This window comes from Furipterus horrens, unplaced genomic scaffold (assembly GCF_987537825.1).
Source record: "Furipterus horrens unplaced genomic scaffold, mFurHor1.1.pri manual_scaffold_17, whole genome shotgun sequence".
NCBI lineage: Eukaryota > Metazoa > Chordata > Mammalia > Chiroptera > Furipteridae > Furipterus > Furipterus horrens.
Window position 1 is genome coordinate 13,678,124 of NW_028327187.1, and position 27,191 is coordinate 13,705,314.

The 27,191-nt window shown below is 34.6% G+C and overlaps 1 protein-coding gene across 1 annotated transcript in view; it reads right to left on the reverse strand.

Annotated features, from left to right (window-relative positions):
* Positions 1–1,100: 1,100 nt before the first annotated feature.
* ABCB7 (ATP binding cassette subfamily B member 7) overlaps positions 1,101–27,191 on the reverse strand; it is an 84,589-nt gene continuing 58,498 nt past the window's right edge. The window contains exons 4-15 of the mRNA XM_090264256.1: positions 26,560–26,692; positions 25,404–25,672; positions 24,681–24,769; positions 24,501–24,588; positions 23,489–23,663; positions 22,192–22,349; positions 21,467–21,630; positions 21,179–21,308; positions 17,880–18,051; positions 11,586–11,689; positions 9,421–9,528; positions 1,101–2,414 (exon numbers count right to left, since the gene is read on the reverse strand). Of these exons, the coding sequence (XP_090120382.1) occupies positions 2,199–2,414; positions 9,421–9,528; positions 11,586–11,689; positions 17,880–18,051; positions 21,179–21,308; positions 21,467–21,630; positions 22,192–22,349; positions 23,489–23,663; positions 24,501–24,588; positions 24,681–24,769; positions 25,404–25,672; positions 26,560–26,692 (1,806 nt within the window). The 3' untranslated portion in view covers positions 1,101–2,198. The remainder of the gene's footprint in view (positions 2,415–9,420; positions 9,529–11,585; positions 11,690–17,879; positions 18,052–21,178; positions 21,309–21,466; positions 21,631–22,191; positions 22,350–23,488; positions 23,664–24,500; positions 24,589–24,680; positions 24,770–25,403; positions 25,673–26,559; positions 26,693–27,191) is intronic.

Sequence of the window (27,191 nt, forward strand, 5' to 3'; positions counted from 1 at the left end):
GAAAACTTTTCTCTCTTTTTAAATTGTTGTTTCACTGTATGGAATCACCTTAATATGATGAAGTTAAGAGAAAAATATTTAAAATTTAGTTATAATCCCTACAAAAAACTTTGTGTTTTAGGTAACTTTTTATTAGTTGAAAATACTGGTTTATGACCACAATGACCCAATGGTCTAGAAACCACCTCCAGTTAATCTCTTACTGGGGAAATTATCCCCACCTGAAAAATATTCCTATCTTTCTTTGACTATATGTTTTGCATATTGCAGAATTACTTACTTTGAATACCACTATTCACACTCAGAATGAATATTTCTAATGGTTACTTCAATCTTACCTGCTGGAGTACACAACTAAGCTAAATCTTTTCTATCAGTACCATTGGAAATGTGTAGGAATTAACAGAAGGAAAATCTCTACCTGGACTAACCATATTTCTAGAAATACAGCCAATTTATTCAAAAGAATTGCTTTTTTTTTTCCCCTTCAGAAGAGCAATAATGTCTATGGCTTCAGAGTAAGAAATGTCTAACTCCCCATCCCCCTCCATTTTGCAGACAATTAAGTATCTTAGTGTTAACTACAACTTCAAAAGCAAGATCTTTGATTGAGCAAAAAGGAAAAATGACTCATGGACATGGACAACGTGGTGCTTGTGGGCTGAGGGGGTATAAGGGGACTAAATGGTAATGAAAAAAATACAATAAAGATTAAATTAAAAACAAAAAACAAAAGCAAGTGCCTACATGACTTACTCTGGTGCCAAAGACTAACTTTGAGACACTGGTTTCAAGCTATTGATACTTATCAAATTGCCCTTATATAACAAAACTGAACACTCAAGGTAGGTAAGTTTATGTACCCATGAATGAAAATACAGAACAGAAAAAAAAAATTAGCCTCACCCATACCAAATTATCATTTAAAACACACTGAAACCATAAACCAATAAAATAACTCCTTTAAAAACTTTTCTGAGAAATAAAGCCTCATTATATACAGTCAGGTGGTTAGTCATGAGGTACACAGTGTTTGAAACAGAACGATTACTACCAACCAAATTAAAGCATATTCAAATTATAAAAGAGAGGCGTTTTCTCAGTGAACATATATCAACATTTTATTAATTATTTCTAGCAGGTAAAACTTGAATATTTCAGTTGGGCTACTTTTTGTTACATCAAAGCTTAAAGGGACTCATTAAATTACTGAAAAAGGAAGAGCAGATCTTGTGATAAAGTAATTCTGAAGTATCAATACAGATTCCAGTCCAACCTCTCCTATTTCTCTAAAGGTCATTAAGAATTTTTAAGTGGATGTTGCTATTTACCCGTTTGAGCATGTGTACACACACACGCATGCACGCACACATCTCATTTAGTTGTTTCTTTTTATAACTTTCGATAACAAAAGCAGTGTATTTAAGATAGAAACAGAAAAGGCAATTAACTTCCTAAGCTTTTTAGATCACTCCCAGTATGACATGTCTCAAGTTACATCAGGGTTTGTAAGTCTTTAAAGAGAAATATATAAATTTTTGTCCAAGACAAAAATGATACCTCATCTTGGCGGGAAAAAATAAAATTCTTACCGCTAGATGATAGTTATAGTGCTGGTTAACACAAGAATTAGGTTTTTCCTCAAAAGGTACATAGTGGCAAATACTTTTTAAAAACATGAGTATAGATATCTATCACTGAAGTATTTCAATGGTGGTGGCAAGGAAGAGAAACAATGAACCTCACTGTCTTCCTCTTATTTTTATTTTTTTAATTTTAAGAAAAAGACACTTTCCATCTAAATTGTCAGCCTGAATAGGGTTTTAAAAACTACCAAAAATTGGAAACCAGTCTGATTCATTTGGTTATGGATATCATCAAATGACTATCGGGCCTCCAAAATGGAAATGGGGTAAAGTCAAATAGTAAAACAAATTGTGATTTGAGCAAAATGAAAGCAGTAACAACAAAATAATTTGGGAATAAACAAAAATAACACATTAAAATAGATTGTGAAAGATATAAAGCTCAAACCATCATTCAAATAAATCTTATCTAAAAGAAGGAATATAGATAATGGGAATATATAATTTTTTTAATAAAACAATTTTGCTCATACATGTTCTCTGTGTAGTCCCTAAAATTTTTTTTTGCTTCAGTGCAAATGTATAGTCAAAAAAGAAAATGTCTCATGTGACTTAGCAGGAACAGTTTCCACAGCCTTTCACACTGTTCACAATTTCTTCTTGTAGTTTCTTCCTTTCCTCTTCTTTGGACAGATTTTCTTTCTCCGTATGCCATTTTGGGTTATCATGGCTCTGCACATGGGTGCTCTGTGTATGCCACATTTCTGAATAGATACTGCCAGCATTAGCAAGCAAACCATGGTGGGTACCACGTTCAGCTACTTTACCCTAAAAAAGCAAAAACAAGAGAAACATAGAGAAAGGTTGTAAAACTAGCAAAATAACTGAAAATACATAATATTTTATAACTGAGGAGTTAAGGGTTTTAAAAGATTTGTATTCATTAAAATACCTCTCCCAATTCCTCAGCCATAGTACAGTGGAAACATTTGAGGTAGAAATGGTTTCTTCATTGCTGAGCTATTAGTTCAGTGAACAAAAGCTATGACATTTCACATAATGTAAACTATTTCACTTAAAGCAAATAAGATTTTAATGTTTAATTTTACATTTTGAAGGGCAGAAAAAGGTAAAATTTTTAAAGGTGGTATTTTCTGTAATTAGTAGTAAATATTTAAATCAAAGCACTGTTATTTATATAGAGTCTTAAAAGAATTAAAAATAATATCCCTAAATCCTTATGTGTAGTTTGAAATAAAAAAGATTTCTCCATGAAAATTTTACTTTGCCAGTAGCTATTTTTGTTAACAATGGCTATTAAATTTAACCTTGCAGAGAGATTTGGTATAGATTCCAACCTCTTATTTATAATCAATCAGTCTGTTGACAGCTATTGTTAAAACATGCTGACAGAGTAAAGGAATTTTGTCACTTTTACTGATACTCCTGGTGATAGGACCTTTACAAATATATCCTTAAGCAAAATAACCAAAATTTGTGCCCACTTGTGAGTGGTCAATTTAAGGCTCCTCGGTCTAAGAGAGAACTATTTTGTTCAGCTATTTCAATTTCTCTGGATCCTAAAGAATATAGTTCTCAATCTTGGTATGTAGGGACCATTTCATTGGCACAAAACTCTCCATGGATTACATATTTTATACTTTTCCATTTATCACTGTCAAAAACAAAAATCCTCAATGAAAAGTCATAAAAAACTATTAGAATGTAATTATTTTTATAGAAACATCAATGAAGCAATTCAAAAATAATTCTTCCTACAATAAAAAGTACAAGATATATTTTAAATTAATTTGTATTAAAGCACAAATGTACACAGCTTAAAAAAGTCAAGTAATATTGCAAAGCTTACAATAAAAAGACTTTTGCCTTCTTCTCTGTGCATGAGTATCTCCTTCCTACCCCAAATTCATAGCCGTTTCTTCCAGTATTTACAAATAGACACATACATACACAGACACACCCACACAAATGCTGTTCAACTTACAGTGGGGTTATGTCCTGATAACCCCATTTTAAGTTTAAAATATTGTAATCCAAAAATGCATTTAATATGCCTAACCTACCAAACACCATAGCTTAGCTTATCTACCTTACATGTGCTCAGAACACAATATCCAAAAGAACAGACAACATAATACATAGAGAGCATTGGTTGCTTACTCTCCTGATAGTGTGCCTATCACTAGCTCAGATTAAGATCAAAATTCAAAATTCAAGTACAGTTTCTACTGAATGCATATAATTTGTGCACCATTGTGAGGTTGAAAATTTTAAGATGATCCATTGTAAGCTGGGGAACGCCTGTACATATGTATCACAGGATATACATATATACGAGATTCAACACTTTTATACCAACTCACCTTCCCACTGCCTCTTCACTCTCCTACTAACTGGTTATATTGTAAATGCTGTTTAAGTTAATATTCAATGTTTAGCTTATAATGACTGTGTAAGCATTATCTGTTGAGTCAAGCAGGTACTATGATTTCATATTTTTTTCTATATGATTTTTCATTCTTCCTGGATTTAGTAACTTTTTTCACTTACTTCTCTCTAAACTTTATTCCAGAATTGTAAAACCTGCCTGAACTCTACTTTCCTCATAATCATCTATATTAGGTAATGAATTAGTTCAATTCTCCCACAGCCCCAGAGATATTCCTCTCACAGCTTTTAAGATCTTTTCTTTATCCTAAATTTTGAAATTTTATGATACTATGTCGTGGTGTTTTTTATTTTCCTTTCCATTCGTTGTGATGGTTACTTGGCATGTACTTTCTAAATGGAAATTCATTCTCTGAAATTTTGGACATATTATTATTTTTTAAATAATTTTCTCTCATTTTTCTGATCCTCTCTGTAACTACCATTAGTCAGATGTTGGACCTCTTTGACTGATACTCTCATTTTCTTATCTTTTCTTTATTTTCTCTCTCTTTTTATTCCATTCTTTGGAAATTTACTTGACTTTATTTAAGCAATGATATTTTTCATTTCCAAAATATCTTGATCTCTGGTTGTTCGTTTATATATTTATTTACCACCCTCATTTTTAATTTTCAAATGTTGCAAGAATAATAACAATGAAGATGTATATATAGTTCTCCTAGTTTAGCAACTGTGAATATTTCCATATTTGCTTTCTTTCACTTCATCCTATTTCTAAATGTATATACTATTTTTGCTAAATAATCTGAGGATGAGTTACATACGTCACTACATTTCAATGCTAAGTATTTCACTAACATGTACCTTCTAAAATCAGAGATATTCTCCTATGTGGCTGGAATATAACTATATCATATCCAAGGAATTTATGTAACATATAATCTGTATCCAGATTTCACGAACAGTTCCAATAATGTTCTTTTTAAATACATTTTATTAATTATGCTATTAAAGTTGTCCCAATTTTCCCCCTTTCCCCCCCTCCACACAGCATCTCCCATTCCCTCCAGCAATCTCCCCCCTTAGTTCATGTCCATGGATCCTGCACATAAGCTGTTTGGCTTCTCCATTTCCTATTCTGTTGTTAACACCCCCCCAGCCCCATCTATTCTGTACCTACCAGTTATGCTTCTAAGGTCTTGCACCTTTTCCTCCATTCTCCTCCATCCCCCTTCCAACTGATAACCCTCCAAATGATCTCCATATCTCTACTTCTACTTCTGTTTCTGTTCTGCTTGTTTGTTTATAGTTTTTTAGATTTAACTGTTAATAGTTGTGACTTCATTGCCATTTTAATGTTCATAGTTTTGATCTTCTTTTCCTTAAGTAAGTCCCTTTAACATTTCCTGTAATAAAGGCGTGGTGATGTTGAACTCCTTTAGCTTTATCTTGTCTGGGAAGCACTTTATCTGCCCTTCCACTCTAAATGATAGCTTTGCTGGATAGAATAACCTAGGTTGTAGTTACTTGCTTTTCATCACTTTGAATACTCCTAGCCAGTCCCTTCTAGCCTGCAAAGTTTCTTTTGAGAAATCAGCTGACAGACTTATGGGGTTTCCCTTGTTATGCGACCTGTCTTCTCCTGATGCCTTCAAGACTATCTCTTTATCCTTAACTTCTTCCACTTTAATTACACCATGTCTTGGTGTGGGCCTCTTTGGGATGATTTTGTTTGGAACTCTGCACTTCTAGGACCCGAATGTCTGTTTTCTTCACCAGATTGGGATGTTTTTCAGCCACTATTTCTTCAAATATACTTTCTGCTCCTTTCTTTCTCTTTTCCTGGTATGCCTATAATGTTAGTGTGCTTGATGTTGTCACAAAGGTCCCTTATCCTATCCTTGTTTTGAAAATTCTTTTTTCTTTTTGATATTACGATTGGATGATTCCCACTATTCTGTCTCTAGGTCACTAATCTGTTCTTCTGTATTAAATCTGCTGTCAATTCTTTGTAGAGTATTTTTCATTTCAGTTATTGTATTCTCTATCTCTCATTGGTTCTTTATAATATTTTCTAACTCTCTGCTAAAGTTCTGAGTTTCTCTTTTGTACTCTCAAGTTTGTTGAACACCCTTATAGCCATTTCTTTGAACTCCTTATAAAGGAATTACTTATCTTCATTTCATTAGAAATTTTTTTCTTGGTTTTATTTTTGTTCCTGTCTTTGGAGGATAACATTCTGTCTTATTTTGTTTGACTCCCTCTGTTTGTTCCTATAACATGAATGAGATAGGTATTTCTCCCAATCTTGAAAAAGCGGTCTTGTGTAGAAGTGGCCTCTATGTAGACTGGATGCTAGTTGGTTTTGGTAGGCTGGTTCAAGTTGGGACAGGTGTATGTGGCCCCAGGGTTGCAGCCTGGCCAGAAGGAGTGGGTTAGGGGCAGGGCAGCTTGGTGTGCACACATGTGTGGTAGCTCCCTGTTGTTCCAGCTGTTTGCTCACTGAATGGAGCCATGACCGGGCAGCCTTGTGGGCACATGCAGCAGCAGCCCAATGAGAGTATCTCAGTACCTTATTGGACTCATTGAATCAAGCTCCAGGTGCGGGGTGGGTTGTGTATGCACATGAAAGCATCTTGTTTTTACTGCTGGAGCCAGCTCTGGGTAGGGTGTCCAGGAATGCACTAAGGTGGCCTTGCAGGTCAGTCAGAACACACGGATAGAGTTCCTGCCTGCATTATCCAAGTGCAGGGAGATGAAAACAAGGCACTCACAGATTCCTCCTATCCTGGAGAGTTTCCTCAGATCCCAGAGAAGTCTCATGGTTCCCCAACCTTCTCTATGTGGTCTCTCTCTCTCTCTCATTTGTTGTGCAGAAGCTGTTTAATCAGCCCACAGTTGTCTCAGGAGGAACTGCTGTAAATATAGGTGTACATTCAGTGTGTTCGTGGCAGAGAGTGAGCTCACTGTACTTCTAGCTACCCTAGACCTGCTTCCTGTTTATGCAATTATTTTCGCTCTTTCTGCTTGTATTCAGTTTTTGCTTTTCCCCATCCTTATTGATTTTTAAAATTTGAATATATAAAAACATTAGCATGGTTCAAAAGTAAAAATAATATAAAAATAAAATCAGGAAAGTTTTGTTTCTCCCCTATCTTTTCTATACCTTTTCTCTCTCCACCTTGTAGGTAGCCAATTTCTTTAGTTTCTAGTTTATGCTCCAAATGTTTCTTTTTGCAGAAATAAGTAAATATACATTTGCTCTTCCCCCATCCTTCCTGCAAAAAGTAGCACACCATCTACTCTTTTGCATCTTTTTGCCTTTCAATTAACAACATACCCTGAAACTTGCCCCATAGAAATCTCCCTTTTTTTTAACAGCGTTTTTCCTTGTTTTAGAAATGTTATATTTTCCATGACCTCTAATAGTAATTATATTTTTATGTTTTCTTATGCTCACTGTACTGTCTACATTTTTTACTGCATTCTTTTTTTCCTGTTTGTTTTGGAGGTCTTCCTTTATTATCCACTGACACTTAAGAACTGTGCATTGAAAAGTTGACTGGAAACTCTATGCATAGGAGTGGGTTTTTCAACGGTTGGGTTTCACTGTAGAGTGATCACATGGGTGCCTGGTTATTTTGCTGGGGACCCCAAATTCAAATACCTTTTATTCTAAGGATACTTCTTTTTTTCAGAGAAGAATCCTCCAATTATCTGATGACAAGGGAAGGAGTAATGATAGTAGAAGTAAACCACTGGTTGGCAAGGTTCTTTGACCTGGTGGCACAAGAGGGTCTGTGATCTTGTTTTTTGGTATGTTTTGATTCCCAGTTAATCTCGCACCTCTTTTTTAATTTGCCTGGTAACTTTCATGTGTCCAGAGCATCTTTGACTCAATTTCCTGACAAGCAAAAATCTAGCTTCTTGCCAAGGCTGGGGAAGGGTAATCCCCGGGCTGTGGAGGATGAGGAAGGGCCTTAAGAATGCTGCTTTTTGGGGGGGGAGGGGAATGTTATTTCTTATGTAGACTCAACACTAATACTACAAGAGACTGCTGACAAAACAAATGAGATCACATTAGTTTCACTGTAAAATAAAAATCTCTGATCTTCATAATCAAGCAATTACAAAACCATCAAGTTATAAACCAAAGAGATTTTAGATACAAGTGCTATAATCATTAATAAATTAGTTCCAATTATAATCCAAACTCTAAGTGGCAATGTTGTGATAAAACGGTACATACTGTGAACCTCATGGCATGAGGCAGGTAACTACAGACTTGCTAAAATACTTCTAACATTTTATATTTATAAGAAACGGCTCAACTGTATTGGAAAGTTTAGTAAAAAGCAAAAAACAACAGATTTTTTTTCAGATTCTTGAACATCAATGAGATAATAAAGCATATTCACAAAATTCCCATTTAAGACGTTCTGGTACAATCATACTGGGAAAAAGTCATTTTATTTTCTAATGAATGCAAGCAGTGATGAACAAATAAACAAAAAGCCCTAGGGTCTCCAGTATCCAGGTAACTTATAAAGGGAATAATAGATACACCACAGAACTGAACACCCTATAAAAAATTTTAGAGGTGTGAAAAGTTCTCTCAATAACTTAATAGAGAAAGTATATAAGAATGTTTTTTCTCCCTTAACACCCAGTACTCCAGCTTTCAAAATTATAAAGAATTGAAGGTTTATTTATTAGAAGGGAAAGATAATCATAAAAAAAGCTGAATGGGAGATGAAAAACCAAGCAATGTTAGATGTAACAAGTACTAGGGGGTGGGGATAAGTCCCTACAGAAAGAAGAGAAAATCTACTATACTTTTCTAATCTACCAATCACAATAGTGGTACCCTGATTTGTTTAGAACATTTTAGATAGTGCACTTTTATAGTAATTCCCTCAGAAGAGAAAGTGCATTGTTCATTTTGTTACTTTCTCCAGGAGAAAAAAGATAAAATGGCCATGTTTGAAAATGACCACTTTGTGATATTTTATTTTAGATATAGGGTATGTGCAGATATTAGAAAAAATGAAAATATAAAATACAGTAAAGATGCTGAGCAAAAATTCTGTACAGAGCAAAAACAAAATGCAGTAAAATTATCTTATAATATATACATCCTTTAAAACCTGCTTCTATCAGATGAAGATTTAATGCTTTCCTGACCTAACTTTGCTTTTAATACTTTAATAAAAGAGTGTGTTAATGTAGTTTCTTCCTTCTTGGATGTGACATGCATTATTTATTATCAAAAGGAGGTAAAAACAGAATCCTATCAAAATGCAATCTCATTCCAAGAACACAAATTCTGTATATTTCTTTAGAAAAAATATTTAATTTGCTTGTGTCTGTTACAATTCCCAATGTTCTTCAAACACTAAACTTTAAAAGTTAAGTCTCTTACCTGGTCCAAGACAATGATTTCATCTGCATCAACCACTGTTGACAATCTGTGTGCAATGAAAATAGAAGTTCTGTGTTTGACTGCATCCCTCATGGCACTAAGAATTGTCTGCAGGTTTGGCAACAAGAAGAGTAGAAGGGGGGAAAAGGTCTATATATTAGGTAAATGTAAGTTAAAATAATCATACATTCCTTAAAGGGACATATAAAATGCCAATCAAATTTATATTATATAAACTTTATACCACTGCCAAGTATTTGGCCTAATCTAATAACTAAGAAGAGGCGAAAATCAATCAAAAACAAAAAACAAATATGGCCACATCATCAGAAAAAAATCACCTTTAAGATAGGCAACATTTCTGTAAATTACAAAATCTGGAAGAAAGTGGATATTTTCTATACTTAAAAACAAGCAAGCTACAATGATGAACCCAGTGATATTAGGAGCAGAGCCAGGTGTGATATTTTATCTGGTTGATGAGGGCAAAAATGAAATGAGGAGGGATGCAGAGAAATTTTTAAAAAATAAGAGTCAAAGGGTACAGGAGCATTCACTTTTCCTTAGTTCAAACTCAGAGGACAGAAAGAACAACACAGACAACTGTGTATGTGCAACTTGAGGAAACTTCTTTTTTTTTTAAAGGAAACTTCTTTTTCAAAAACATTTTGCCTTCTTAATGGATTCTGGAAAATACATTTTTGTTTACTGCCTGTAAAGTATTTAGAGAGCTGTGTGTGTGTGTGTGTGTGTGCGCGCGCATGCGTGCACACGTGTGTGTGTATACACATACATATATGGCTGTATTTGGAAACATGGGTCCTAGTACAGCTAGCTAGATGGAAACAGCTATGTGGGAGATGGGGGAATATACCAAATGGCTTCCTATAGATATTTCTAAACATTGTATTTATTAAAGAAATAAAATTATTAAGAGTACATGGTGACCCATGAGAAGAAGATCTTATATTTTACTACTGCAGACTGAAAAGTGAAGGGCTAATTCTAAAAAATATTGTGATGGTTTTGGGGACTCCATTTTCTAACCCTCAAGAAATTAAACTCTCTGGACCTATTAAAAAGGGCCACAAAAATTACCATCTATTGTAACTCATTCCCATGGGGAGGGGAGGTATCTCTGCTACCTCTTAATGGGTTATGCTCTGAGATAATAAAGCTACATGTTTCAAATAATGATTGCTAAGACTCTTAAATTGTGATACTTGTGGATGACATTTTAAAGTATAAAGTTCTTGTAAACAGATTCCTACTCTGCCTATGAATGGGGTCTGGTCCTGCCTAAGGTTCTCTTTAAATTTAACAAATTCTTAACGCTAAACAATTCACTTAGAAATTAAGCTGCTTTAAACACATGGCATATCAAATAGTATGTCCTGAATCTTAACTCCATATGCAAATACATGCTGAAAACCTGAAATTAGGCCTAACCTTCAACACTAGGTTTTACCTATGTAGTCAAGTGAAATATAGGTGAAACGGAAGCAACTGACAAATAACATCTAGCTATCCTCAACTGTAGACTAAAGGGATTCATTCATGAAATTATCATCACTGTTAAAGACTTTCGTGTTTAATACAAGGATGTTGTTATGAAGTCTAATGTGGTTGACAGGTAATGCCATGACATCAGTGTTACAACATCTTGGTATTTCACAATATTTGTTGTGAAATGAATATAAATTACTACCAGCACTGCAGGCTGTGTTTGCCTCATCTGCACCTCAGTAAGTTGTTCCATGATAAGTGTAAGGCTTTCTGGTGTATAACTGTATCACAATCATTTACGTGACTTGTTTTAATGAATGATAAGTGTCAATAGCAGGAAGATTAAAACCTTCTTCCTTTGTTAGCAGATTAGAGAATTCCTACAGCTTTGCAAAATGCAAGGGTAATACAACAAGAGCATAAGTTGCCACAGAGTTCCCAAAGAAGACCTGTTCGCAAATGGACTTAACAATGTAATTGTTCATCACAACCCATTATTTTTACTATCAACACTTGGTATCTGGGCGGGGAGGGCAAGGTATTTTGCTCTGTAGTACCTCCTACTGAAGTTCACACAAAATACAAAACAATTAACCATTTTACTGAAATTTCCAAGGAGAAAAATTAAGCATTGATAATGGAAGAACTTTGTATTTTACCTCTTCAGTAATTGAATCTAATGATGAAGTGGCTTCATCATAGAGAATGACTGGAGGGTCCTTCAAAATGGCTCTTGCAATTGCTACTCTTTGCTTTTCTCCTCCTGGTTAAAAAAAAAATTAGTTTAAGGAAGTATAATATAAAGACATATTTTGTTTCTAGTATTCCCATTGAATATAACCACCAAGTAATACCTTTAACATTTACCTCTACTCCTGATCACTGTTCATTTTACTCAGTTTTGAAAGCGTAAGTTTATTTTTGATATCCTTTGATAAACTACATTCCCTGGAACATAAATGTAATTATGGACTCTGAGTTCATGGCAGGTAAAATAATGAGAGGGGAAGTAATAACTTTGATTCTACCATATTCCTTTCACTAGAAATATGCTCATTACATATTACTTTATATTACTTCCCCAAGAACAGCAATATTAGGTAAAAATTTTCACTATTAGAAAATTAACAAAGCCAAAAACAAATTCTCTATCTGAGGCCTGAAAACCTGAAGACATAAAACTATGAATATCTAAACTTATCTCTTAACATGAAAAAGTACCATTCAGCCAGTATTCTCAAGGATTTGGGGTAATAAAGGTATTATTCTCACAGCACTCTTCAAAGTTAAGGGTATATACCAGATATCTCTTATTTCACCTTAGCTATTGGCTGCTGGGTCTCTAGTATATCAGGATTTTAAAACAGAAAGGGCTTTGGGTGGTAAACAAAATGCAATATGTAAGTAATGTGTCATAGAACTGTATGCTTGAATCCTACATAACCTTATTAACTAATGTCACCTCAGTAAGTTTAATGAAAAACTAAAGACTTACTTTACCAGAAAGAAAACAGAGGTCCAGAAAGGTTAAGTGATTTGCTCCAGGTCACAGAGGCTGTAGTGGAATCTAGACTAGATCTAATTGACTCACAGTTTACTGTTCTTCCTATCACAAGGTGCAAGTACACATTTATTCCTAGATATGCTCTATTGAAAATGAAGCAATATTTCTTTCTTCACTGGGACTCCTGTAGGTCTAAGGTAAGCGTCAATCTCACATAGAACTATGGTTGGAAATACAGGCACACTTGTTTTATTGCACTTTGCTTTACTGCACTTCACATATGCTGTAATTTTAAAAAAATAATAAATTGAAGGTTTGTGGCAACCATGCATCAAGCAAGTGGTTTGGTGCCATTTTTCCAACAGCATTTGCTCACTTTGTATCTCTGTGTCGCATTTTGGTAATTCTTACAATATTTTCAACTTTTTCACCATCATTACTATAATTATTATATTTGTTGTGGTGATCTCTGATGTTACTATTGTAATTGTTTTGGGGCACCACAAACCATGCCCATATCAAATGATGAATTTAGTCAAAAAAATGTGTGTTCTGACTGCTCCACCAATCAACCATTCCCCCATCTCTCTCCCTCTCCTTGGACCTCCCTGAGACACAGGAACATTGAAATTAGGCCAGTTAATAACCCTATAATGGCCTGTAAGTGTTCAAGAAAAAGGAGGAGTCACACATCTCTCACTTTAAATGCAAAGTTATTACTGATTAAGCTCAGTGGGTAAGGCATGTTGAAAGCTGAGACAGGCTGAAAGCTAGGCCTTTTGTGACAAACAGTTACCCAAGTTGTGAATGCAAAGGGGAGGTTCTTGAAGGAAATTAAAAGTGCTGCTCCAGCAAACACATGAATGATAATAAAGGGAAATCTAATCAAGATGATTAATGAAGGCAGTTACACTAAATAAGTTTGCAATGCAGACAAAACAGCCTTCCTTATATTGGAATATGCCATCTAGGACTTTCATAACTAGAGAGAAGTCAATGCCTGGCTTCAAAGCTTCAAAGTACAGGCTGATTTTCTTGGTAGAGGCTAATGCAGCTGGTGACTTTAAGTTGAAGCCAGTGCTCATTTACCATTCTGAATATCCTAGGAGGCCTCAAGAATTATGCTAAATGTACTCTGCCTGTGCTCTATAAATGGAACAAAACTTGGATAATAGCACGTTTGTTTACCATGTGGTTTATTAAATATTTTAAGACCACTGTTGAGACCTATTTCTCAGAAAAAAGATTCCTTTCAAAAATACTGCTCATTGACAATGCACCTGGTCACCCAGGAGCTCTGATGAAAATGTACAATGAGATCAATGTTGTTTTCATGCCTGCTAACTCAACATCCATTCTGCAGTGCATGGAGCAAGGAGTAATTTTGTCTTTCAGGTCTTATTATGGCTGCCATAGGCAGTAATTCCTGTGATGGATTTGGGCAAAGTCCATTGAAAACCTTCTGGAAAGGATTCACCATTCTAGAGGTCATTGAGAAGATTCATAATTTGTGGGAAGAGGTCAAGATATCAACACTAATGGGAGTTTGGAAGAAGTTGATTCCAGCCCTCATGGATGACTTTGAGGAGTTCAAACCTTCAGTAGAGGAAGTAACTGCAGGTCTGATGGAAATAGCAAGAGAACTAGAATTAGAAGTGGAGCCTGAAGATGTGATTGAATTGCTGCAATCTCATGATAAAGCTGTAATGGATGGGGAGTTACTTCTTATGGATGAGCAAAGGAAGTGATCTCTTGAGATGAAATCCACTCCTGGTGGAGACACTGTGAAGACTGTTGAAGTAAGAACAAAGGATTTAGAATACTTCATAAACTTAGTTGATGAACAGCAGCAGGTTTCAGAGGATTGACTCCAACTTGAAAGAAGTTATACTGTAGGTAAAATGCTACTAAATAGCATCACAAACTACAGAAAAATGGTTTGTGAAAGGAAGAGTTAATCAATGAGACAAGCTTCATTGTTATTGTATTAGGCACCTCAACCTTCAGCAACCACCAATGCTGATCAGTCAGCAGCCATTAACATCGCAGCAAGACTCTCCATCAGCAAAAAGATTACAACTTGCTGAAGGATCAGATGGTTAGTATCTTTTAGCAATAAAATATTTTTAAATTAACGTATGCACACTATTTTAAAGATGTAATTCTATTGTATATTTAACAAACTACAGTGTAATGTAAACTTTAACTTTTATATGCACTGGAAAACCAAAAAAAATCACGTGACTCTCTTTGTTGTGATATTTCACTTTATTACAGTGGTCTGGAATCGAACCTAAAATATCTCTGAGGTATGACTGTATAAAAGATGGCACGTTGTTGAATATGCCCCTTTTGGCTTCTTTTCTAATCCGTTATCTATTAATTTATTAATGCCTGAAAAAACTATTTTTTAGCTTCAGTAACCTCTTCAGGAAACAAGTTCCACGTTTCGATAATCTGGTACACTAAATATTATTTCATTTTTATTTGTTCTGCAATTATTATCTTCAACCTATAGAAGGGGCTCCTTATATCTAATATCAATGACTAAGTTTATATTCATACTATTCACACTCTTCCCCATTTCATAAGATCAAAATTCTCCTATCAAAGCAGGCAGCATGACAGAACTATCTGCTTATCTACCTAGCAACTCAGGAGCAGAAAGCTTCTAAAAGAAGCAGACTCTCAGAGGAGGGACAAGTTTCTTTTTATTTTTTATTTTATTTTATTTTATTTTTGAGATTATCAAAAGGAGCTGTGATGTGTTTTATTTTTTACTTTTTTAATTTTTTTAATTTCATTTTTTTTTTAAATTTTATTTTTTGGTTATTCAATTACAGTTGTGGGACGAGTTTCTTTTTAAATTTGAGATTTTTAAACAAAATTAGTGGGGTGATATTGATTAATAAAGTTATATAGGTTTCAAGTGTATAATTCTATAATACATCATCTGTATATTATACTATATTTTTACCACCCCAAAATTTTTGACATGCATCCCAAAGTTCAAATGGAAACCAATCCAGTTTCAATTTTATTCAACAGAATTCTGGAAATTAAAGAATAGCATATGTTTCCAATATTCCCTTACCGCGGGTACTACGTTCCAGACCCCCCCGCAAAGTAGGAACCTTACATTTATCCTACACTCTTAAATCTATGTAACTTTAACATACGTATACAGTACCACAAAACCCCACAGTAGAGCAAAAAAATCTGTGATAATTAAATATATATTTTTTAATGCTTTTATTGATTATATTGTTACAACAGTTCCAATTTTCTCCCCTTTGCTCCCCTCCACCCAGCATCTCCCTCCCCCAGCAATCCCCCCCCCCCAAAATCCATACCCCTGGTTCGTAAAAAATAATTACTCCCCCCCTCTCAAATATTAGGACCCTTTGTAATCTTGTAAAGGACAATGGGTGAAGGTCTCAAGCTCCTCTAGCTGCTTCAAGCTGGACATGGTCGTCATCCTACCTGACCGCGATACAGTGAGGCCGCGGTAAGTGAACCGTGATATAGTGAGGGACTACTGTATACCTACTAGAGTTATGATCATAAATGCTAAATAATGTATTGCTCATTTTGAGATGTCTGGTTGTAAGGTGATGGGTATTAGGTAAGAATAAAATTTCTTTAGCCATTCTTACCTTCAAAGGCATGCTGAGAGGAAAAAAAGTGATTAAGAAATGGAATGTGGCACAGCCATCTGAGTCAAAGTCTTAAGTTGGGGGAGCTAGTCTACATTACATGACAAATTGGGAATTTCCAGAAGTAGACAAATGGACAAATGATCTGAAGGTAAGCTCATTAACTGAAAACTATTCCTATTAAAAGCAATGCTAAAGCATAACAGTGGACTGGAATGATAGAGGCACCTTATACTACTGGGTAATGACCAAACAACTACTACAAATCAACTTACCTTGAAAATAAACTTGCTTAACATTTTCCCAACCTAGATCAAAATTTTCTAATAGACCGTAAATTCCTTGAGAGAAGATTAGCTTAGGCTTCATCTTTTTATTTCCAAAACATTTAGCCTAGTAGATTGCACCTAGTATGAAGCTAATCAATGATGCCAGTTGTTAACAAGGAGGAATGGGGATTCATTAAAATCCATGCATACTATTCTTTATTCCCTTTTTGCCTTATCTGCATCCCTACTATATACATTTCCCCCTCAAACTAAAGTAGAATGAAGAATAATTGTAAAGGATGTAGTATGTTTATATAAATTACATTAATACTTTCAGGCATTAGATATCATTGTATTCTAGAATTCAATTAGGGCAAAGAAACACATTTATAGACCCTCCAAATAATCCAGTCATTATTAAACCTTACCAATCTCATAATTAAACACTTAAATAGAAATATACAAGCCCCCCAAAATGTACATGACCACTGAATCAAAAAGGACATGAAAATCAAGATGGCTGTAAGGAAAGTATAGCGGCTAAATGTATGGTGTCTGATGGATACTAGATTTATTGGGGCGATCATTTTATAAGGTATATGGAAGTCCAAGCACTATGTTGTACATCTGAAACTAATATAATATTGCATGTGAACTGTAATTGAAAACTTAGTTACAAAAAAAGAAAGTATAGCAATTAAGTATGTCCAGTACAAGCAGGGCTAAAATACTGAAAACATCATATAATAATCTAGGAAATTGCCCTGGCTGGGTCATTCAGTTTATGGGAGCATTGTCCCATACACCAAAAGGTTGCAGGTTCAATTCCCCGTCAGGACACATACCTAGGTTGTGGGTTCGACCCTGGTCGGGGGGCATATGGGAGGCAACTAATTGATGTTTCTCTCACGTTGATGTTTTTCTTTCTCTTGCCCTTCCTCTCTCTCTAAAATCAATTAAAAAAACATCCTTGGGTGAGGATAAAAATGGGGGGGGGAATTGGGACAACTGTAACGGAATAATTTTTTTTTTAATAATAAAATAAAATAAAATAAACCTGTGGCCCAGATACTACTTAGCTGCAAGAGGCAGAGCTGGGTCTCAAAAAGAATCTAAAAGTAATCTAGGAAATCATGATGAGACACACTACTTACTACCAAATTACTTCTCTCTACTCTTACCACTTTCCCAAGTGAATAATGATCTGGGCTTTCCTTTAATATTAAGAATATGGATAATAAGTTAATACTGTCTTGAGCTTACACACGTCACTTACTATTAAGCATTTAACATGCTTGCAGCTGCAAGTGAAAAGAAAAACTTGCATCACTTAAAAAGTTACTTCTAGTATTGTATACTAGATTGCTTACAGCGATGGATAGTAGACTGGGGACCTTAACTAAAGCATTTGGATGAGCATTAAGTTTGAATTCTGTTACTACATTTTCTAGAAAATGGCTCTGACAAATGAAAGTTTGAAGGGAGCATCCAAGTGGGAGGGGCAGATTTAAAATCTTCAATTACCTGAAAGCTTGAGTCCTCGTTCCCCTACTTGGGTGTCATATCCATGTGGCATTCGAAGAATTGCATCATGGAGTCCAGCTAATTTTGCTACTGCATACACATCCTCAGGTGAAGCATTGATGTTTCCATATAACAGGTTGTAGTAAATGGTATTATGGAAGAGGACAGCATCCTGGAGCAAAGATAGATAGATAGATAGATAGACAGACAGACAGATAGATAGATAGATAGATAGATGATAGAGAGACAGAAATATATAGATATATACATACATACCTTTATGGACATCATAAAAGTTATTAAAACAACAGTACAGACATCAAGGCATAAGGCGTAAAACATGATAACTGCCTTTACCACTCCCCTCATCCCTGCAATCCCATTTCCCTTCCTGGAGCTAATCACCATCGACAATTTCTTGTGTATCATTCCCGACTTTCTTCAGTTCATTCAGATGCCTCAGCACAGGCTTTTTTCAACACAAATGGGGCCATACTATATGTATTGTTTTGCTTTTGTTTTTTTTCAGTTAACTTATCCTGGAGATTGTATATATCAGTAACAGAAACCTACTTCTTTCTTTTTAACAGTTGTATAATACCAGGGTATATTGTAATTTATCTATCCCTCTATTGATAGACATCAATGTAGTTTCCAAATTTTTGTTACTATAAAGCGTGTTGAAATAAAATATCATTGTATATATGACATTGTGCACCCATATATTTCTGTAAGAAGGATTCTTATAAGTAGATGAATGAGTTAAAAGGTAATCATATGGATACACACTGATGGTTTTGCACAACTGTCTTAAGATGCTCTGACAAGTATACATTCTAACCAATAGTGTATGAGGGTGCCAAGTCTCCACATGCTCAGCAATCCTGGATATTACTAAGTTTTAGTTGTTGCTACTTGAGGGGTAAAATGTGCTTTTTGCTCAAATTTGCATTTCTAAAATTACTAGTGAGGTAGAATATGACTTCCTAATGCTTCTCGAGACTTTTAAGTTGAACTTAAAACACAGAAACCAAAAATTTATGTACTGTAGCTTTTTGTTTTTGTTTTTGTTTTTGAGAAAGTTCACTGCAAACATCCATTCACTATTTCAACTTATTCTGACGTGGCAAACTTAACCTAATTTAATTAGAGCATCCATCTCCCACTTCTCTTTAGGTCTCCAAATGATTGGAAAGCAATAGTAAGATAAAATAAAATGACTCCTTTAGTTCACATTAACCAGGATACTCAATTAATTAAGACTTCTTTAACATCATAATCAGTCCCAGAGTTTCAGATATTATTTCAACTAATATTTTAAACATTTATATTCCTACTACTAATATAGAATATCCTTTTATTTAGTACTTAAACCCAATAAGCTTAATGTTCTATAAAGAGAAAACACTTATTTTAAAATATCTTATATTCAGAAAAAAGTTAACAAACAAATGCTAATCAAAAACGAATGCTAACAAAAACTTTGAAAATACAAAAAAATAAGGTAAAATAAAAATTAAATAATCTATAATCCTACCATCCAGCAATAACTATTAACCAAAATGTTTCTCCAATGTTTTTTCCTCTACTAACACATATTCATTTAATATTATAAGACTCAGATATTATGGTTTGTTTTGGTATCCTCTTTTTCAACAAACTTTGTATCTGGGTATTTTGCCCACACCAAATATTTTTTACAAACATGGCATTTAGAAATGGCTGTATGACATTTGATATTATGGTAATTTAACCATCTACTTATTGTTGGACATTTATACTGTTTCTAACTTCTGCTATTAAAAATACTGCTGTAATGAATATCTTTGTATATAAAAATCTGTTCACATCTGTTTATTTCCTTACTAAAAGTTTCTAGGGGCAGAAATAAAGGGATGGATATTTTTTAGGCTCTTTATACAGACTGTCCATTTGTTCATCAGGAAAGCTGTATACTTCCATCAGCAAAACAACAGACTGGCCATTTTACACAGCCCTGCTCAAACTAGATGTTATGAATTTTAAAATCCTTGCCAATCTGGTAAGTAAAAAATGGCACCCCATGGTTGATTTAATTTATATTGCTAAGGCCTCCAATAAGAATGAACATCTCTTTCTTTATTGACCACATATATTTTTCCTTAATGAATAAAACACTTCATTTTTCAAAAGAGAATGGCAAGAATTCAGTTATACATAGTTATATGGATGAGGACACTGAGCCCTAAGTAGGCATAGAACAGAATTCAGTTCACTTGATATACAGTTTAGGTCACTGTTTCCCAACATATAGTCTACAAATGAGCTGTATCAGAATCACCTAGGTGACATATTTAAAAATGTAGGTTTCTGGGCCCCCACATTGCCATCCTAAACGAGAACTAAGGTGTGTAAAAGAGAGCTGGAATTTCAGTTATCTCCCCAGGTGATTCATGTATACTAACACCTAGGATTCTCAGTGAAAGGGAGGACAGGACAGAATGGAATGTGCCACACCACTTGGGGACTTTTTACAAACTACGCACCTTTGTCTGATCCTTTTTCCATTGTTCTCCCAGGGATCTGATTCTGATTCTAGGTTGCATGCAGGCTGCAACTAAATCCCAGGTCTCTCTATTGGCTTTCAGCATAAGAAAAACTCACATTCTATAATGCTATCTCCTTGTTGTCTTCTCAACTCTTACTCTGAATTTATTTTTCCCCCTAAAGTCATTCAGCAAATACTTCTTAAATGTTTATTATGTGTCCGGAAATGTGCTTGGTATTGAGGGGACAGTGGTGAGTAAGGCATACAAACTTGAAGTTGGCAGCCAAAATTACTTTGTAATTTTTACTAATTTACTATGTCCAGAGCTATTCAGAATTATAATAACAGTTTCCATTTACTGAATAATTATGTAATAGACATTGTGCTTGGTGCTTTACACATATTATCTCTAATCCATAATAATTCCATCTTATGAGTAATAGAATCCTTATTTTACAGATGAGGAAACTGCAGCACAAGACCACAGAATTTGTAAGGGTCAGAGCTGGGGTTAGAATCAAGTTCTGTTTGATACCAGCATTGACTCTTTCCTCTATATTACACTATCTTTCTAAAACTTAAAAAATATATCCATTATACACATTTTCCATTCACTTTTTTTCAGTCTTTTTGGTAACAGTTTGACCTGTAGGGCCTACTGTTTCCTAATTAGCATATAGTGACTCCTTGGGTTCAAATTATTCTAGTGAAAGGGCCACCAACTCAATAAATAAATCTCTCCCCATGCAGTTTTAGTCTTTCATTTAAATACCTGAGGTACTACTCCCACTGCCCTCCGAAGGCTCTCCAGACTCACATCTTGTATATTTTGACCAGCAAGGTAAATGTTACCTTTTTGAGGCTCATAGAAGCGAAACAACAGCCTCACTATAGTGCTTTTCCTAAAATTGGAGACAAGGAAAGTTTATTTAGCTTCTCACGGCATTAGAGAACCCTTGTTTTAAACCATAGTAATCATTCTATTTTGATAAAGAAAAAATATTACATTGGGAATCATTGATCAATGACGCAGAACTTTATAAATAACTGAATTACCCACCCTGACCCACTACCTCCTACAATGGCCACTTTCTTTCCTGCAGGGACTTCAAAAGATACTCCATTAAGGACTTTCTGCCCCTCAATGTATTCAAAATGCACATTATCAAAGGCCACCGTAGCTGTCTGTGGTGTGATCTGAAGGGGAGATGCCATCACTTTGTCCTAGCAGAGAGAAGAGAAAAAAAACAACCACTTTACACACTGCCTAGAGTAAAGCTATGCAGATAGTTTTCTAATTCATAGAGAGAAAAGGGAAAATAATGGGGAAGATGGAGATTTATAAGTAGAGTTAGACCACTTCCAAGCATACTTTTAAAGATTTGTTTTTTCACTTCTCACTGCTAAGGTAAAATATTCTGCATGGATGGTTTGATTTTTCAGTAATTTGGGGGGTGGGGGGAAGGGAGGCTGGACAGGGCAGTAAGGAAGTTGAGGCAATCACACATTTTATATCATTATTATAAAAGTAAATCAAGTGCAAGTACAAATAATTCAAGTTAACAAAATTTAGCTTCTAGGTCTAATATTCTTTGCTAACATTGTAAGGTTTCTAAGCATAGAAGTGAAAGCTATAAATGACCTCTTAATACACATGATACTTCCAATTTCTGCAAAAAAGGAATTGGTTTGTTAACATGGTGATGTAAGAATATTCCCCTAGAATAATCCTTTAATGGGATAAAGTTCACATGCTTTTGAAAAGGTACTAAATAAATTACTTACTTTGATTCGGGTGTCTACCTTAAGTAGTGTAAACAAGGTATTCATGTCTATGAGTGCTTGTCTAGTTTCTCTATATACAGTTCCCAGAAAGTTCAGGGGCAATGACAGCTGAAAAAGCAGTCCATTCACCATTACTAGGTCTCCAACGGTAAGGGTACCTTAATATGCATTTGGCAGAAGAAGAAAAGGATATTTTAGATATGATGAACTGTTTTGACTTCGAGAAGTTTACGTCTATTACTCTGGAATACAGCTCAAAATGTACAAAATCAGCAACTCAGACCTACTTAAATTTCAAAACATTTTTTAAAATTAAATTTATTGGCATGACATTGGTTAATAAAATTATACAGGTTTCAAGGGTACAATTCTATGGTACATCACCTATATGTTGCATGGCGTGCCCACCACCCAAAGTTAAATCTTTTCCCGTCACCATATATTTGACCCCCATTTCCCTTTATTCCATAATTTAGGAATACAGGACACTTGATATATGCTAAGTAGAATGGGAAAAATCCATCCATACACTATACATAACACACACACACACACACACACACACACACAAAATGGCTTAAGTGACAGTAGAAACAGAAGGCAAAAAATCTCTCCCTAAGCTAGTTTCTTTGTAATATAAAACAGAAATTTTAAAAAGAATAAATATTAAAAGACTGCAGAAAATGGGTGTCATGATTAAAAATGATAAACCATGTATTAAGGTCGCAGTGAATATATGAATCCTGAGTAGGCAGGTTATTAAAAAAAGGCACAAAGATTGTTTATTTAAAAATGTTTTGCAAATGAAAAGCTATTAGAAAGGTTAAAAGGCTGCCAGTATTTCTAAAGGAAAGATTGCTTGAATTTTAGTCCTTTGGACTACACACTAGATTAGTAGTACAAATCGGTAGGTACAGTATAGACAGGGGGATATTAAGAACAGTATAGGAAATGGAGTAGCTAAAGAACTTAAATGCATGACCCATGGACATGAACTAACGGGGGGAGATTGCTGGAGGGTATGGGGGGGTACTGGGGGGAAGGGGACAAATGGGGGAAAATTGGGACAACTGCAACAGCATAATCAAGAAAATAATTTTAATAAAAGAAATAAAAAGACATCATACAGTCAAGAGAACACATTTTGATAGAAAAAAGGAATGTACTTCAAGGATATTAAAGCACATAATTGAATGTGCATTATAATTAAGGCTAATATACACATTCCTTACATTAATCATTATTCATAAAGGTTAAGTGAGACATCTATAATTGTTAAAAACCACAGATTCATTACCTGCCACAATTCCCTGACTGGCGAGCACCATTATAGCCGTTAAACCAACACTGAAAATAGCACTTTGACCAAAGTTCAGCATAGCCAGAGTAGAGGTACTTTTCAATGAAGCAGTCTCATATGTCTTCAAAAATCCATCATATCTTTGTGCTTCATAGTTTTCATTATTAAAATACTACATAATATACAAAAACAGTAACTACATACAAGTGTAATTAGATTTTATTCTCTTAAATGATTTGTATCCTTTTATCAGACTGCACGTATGGAAAAAATTTTAAAAACTGACTTTCAATACACTGGACTATGGGTACTCTTGCAGTTTTCTACAAAGCACTATACTTGCAAAAGTCCATAAAAATTCATCCCACAAACACTTACTGAATGCCTAGTTAATTAAACCCAAATCTTTAAAAAGTCATCAACGTCACCTCCTTCATAAAACTTTCCCGTTCGCATTGCCCCCATTGAATTATGCTTTCTTGTATAGTCACCTGTATACTTACTTTAACCCTCCTAGTAGATTAGCAAATTCTGGGAGGCCAAGGATTAAATAGGAATCATTTTTTCCCCTCTTCCTCCATCACAGGGCTTAGCATAATGCTTTGCAGACAAGAAACATTCAATAATTATTTTAATGGGAAAATGAACAAATACATGAAAGGAAACACTATGAAAAAAGAAAGCACTATGCTAGGCACTCTGAGGGATACAGAGTCAAGAACTTACATGCTAAATTGATTAGCTTAGTGTTCATTCTGAATCAAAATGCTAACCATACTCTTATCACTTATAAATTAATTCAGATGGTAAAATCTGATGTCACAAAAAAACCTGAGGTAGAAATAAAGGACAATTTCTAAATAAGAGAAAAACAATTTAGTACTATTATTCTATCACACGTACAGACACTATTTGAATCTGAGGCTCTAACAGCACATATTAAATTAAATGGCAGAACAATTCTTAGTGCAGTGTGAAAGGCTGAGGAAAGTATAATTAAACATAGTACCTTCACAGTTTCATAATTCAGCAGCGAGTCTATGGCAGCGTTACCTGCATCATTATCTGCTTTGTTCATTTCTATTCTAAATCTAGTTCTGTAAGACAAAGATTTGCATAGACATGAAATGTTTGTTATAAAAGTATAACTAATTTCTGAAGCTTGACCGACCTCTGGGGAATACCTTACCTCCATCGTGTGACGGCAACTGTGAATGCTGTGTATGCGCAAAGTGTCCCAAGAGTCACCAATGCAAACTGGGCACCACATCTGTAATACTGAAGGAGGCAAAAAAAAAAAAAAAAGAAAAGAGAAACATTGTTCTTGTCAAATAGTTTATAATATATAGCAGCACATCTCAGTCAAAAGATTTTTTAAAATATGTTGGTGAATAAATAATTATTTGGGTAAGAAATCAAATACCTTAGAAAATCTACTTTAGGTAACAAGGGAAGAAAGCCAAACTGCACTAGCCACATTGATGCTATTGTCAAATGCTGATTAATAATAGTGCAAAGAACCATAAGAGGAATAAAATATATACATATTTTAATTATAAGATATGAAATTGCCTAAAATGTTATGAATGGCAAATAGAAATCCAGATAATCTGAGCATATCAGTCTAAAGTTCTACACAAGAATCTCTGCTAACAAAAATTGCAAGCACTAGCTAAATGACTGATCAATATTTAGACCTGAACAGCTCTTTATAATAACAACACAGTAAAGGTTTTGGATAGTCCCTTGAAGCTTGTAGTAAATAATCCAATGAATTGTATAATCCTTCCAGCACCATGAAATTTTGCTTTCAAACCACGGACATGTAATACCGCAATAGCTTCAAGTACAACACTAAATAGCTACTAATGAGAATGTAAAAGCTTGTTATGAATAAAAATGTTTTACTTACCAAAATAGCACTGACAAGAGAGACCTCAAACATAATGGGAAGAAGATTAAATACTAAAGCACTCAGAACAAAACTGATACCCCTCGTCCCTCTGTCAATAGCCTTTGATAAAGCTCCTGTCTGTCTGCTCAGGTGGAAAGCCAGGTCCAGGTTGTGAAGATGAAGAAAGACATTCTTGGCTATTCTTCGTATTGAATTTTGGGCTACCTTGCCAAATACTGCATTTCGAACTTCATTAAAAAAGGCAGCTCCAGCTCTTGATACACCATCTAACAATACATTCAAGAGAAAAAATGGGGTGTAAAAACATTAAATCATAGGAGTGTAAAAATGGTAAAGGTTCAGAAAGTGTTTGTACAATGCATGACTATATCACTGAATACTTTCACTAAAAGAAACCTAGAAAGCATCGAGCTTAGTGAGTACCAATCTTTCCACCACCATGGATCCCTTTTAATGTTATTCCCTGCCCCCTAAATTCCAGGTGCTAAAAGATTTTTTTCCCAACTACATACTCTCAACACATAACAGCCCATATGGCCTTACTGTGGATAAATATACAATAACTGTTGAGTTTTTTTTTTTATCTAACTCAATTCTCCTAAATAACAAATGATAAAACTGAAATCCAAAAAAATCAAGTGCATTGACTAAAGCATGGCCCCATTCTAGTCTCCTAAGTCTCATCAAGTGTAATTTCTAATGCATTATATGCAAAATATTCTCTTCTTGACAAATTGTAGATCTGTGTTGTGGCTCTTGGATATAATTTAATAAAGCATTAATGCACATATATCATTATTTAGCTGTTTCCTATTTAACAGCTAATAACAAAAACAGCAAAAGAATAACTAGCCTTACTGAAAAGGTATCTCATAAGAAGCCTAACTATTAAAAGAGGTTGTTATAAATTTAATGTCTTATTTCATGTTATTATTTCCTAGAACTTGGAGGATGAGACTATTGTTAACAGAATTTTTGGAAAGTATATCATATAAAGAATTTTTAAAACCACGTATCAAAAAATTCTCACATAAAATGATAGCTATCCAAAATGCTAAGTTGTGTTTGTAGTGAAAAGGTCATCTGCTCAAATATGATGAAACCCTCTTTAAGAAAGTCAACACCTGTAGACAGATTAAAGAGTCACACATACAGCCAATCAGAACTGCCGTTGCCATGGTTGCAACTGTATTTGGTGCATCACTCAGGTTCAGCATGTTTCCCGACATCTGGTTGAGGCTGTCTACAGCATATTTAAACATGAAGGGAACCACAATATTCATGCCCTAAAAACATAAAAGCAGCAGTTACCCACCATATGCAAAATATTTATTTATAAAAGTATAAACATCTATCTAAAATTAGTATTTATGGGAATGTTTAGCTATTAACCATTTACTAGTATTGGAATGATTTTCCCACTTTATAAAGGTAAAATCTTTGTCATTGGGAGAGCTGATATTTCAGGATCCTACCTCACACTGACCGCCATGTTAACATTCATTTACAAGCTATGTGTGTTAGTCAAATGCTCCTGCCTCCATGAAATCATCTCTGATCATCCACTCAAAAAAGCTCTCTCCATTATCTGGCATCCTACAGAGCTCATAACACAGCAAACTGCCTTATAGTTATTTGTGTGTATATTTTTCTTTCCTACTACATTGTTAATAGTCTGTACCATATTCCTCTTTTTGTCCTAATCATGTTTAATACAATGCTTTGTATATTATAGGTATTCAATAAATGCATATAAAATTATTCATTCACCAAAATAATAGTAAA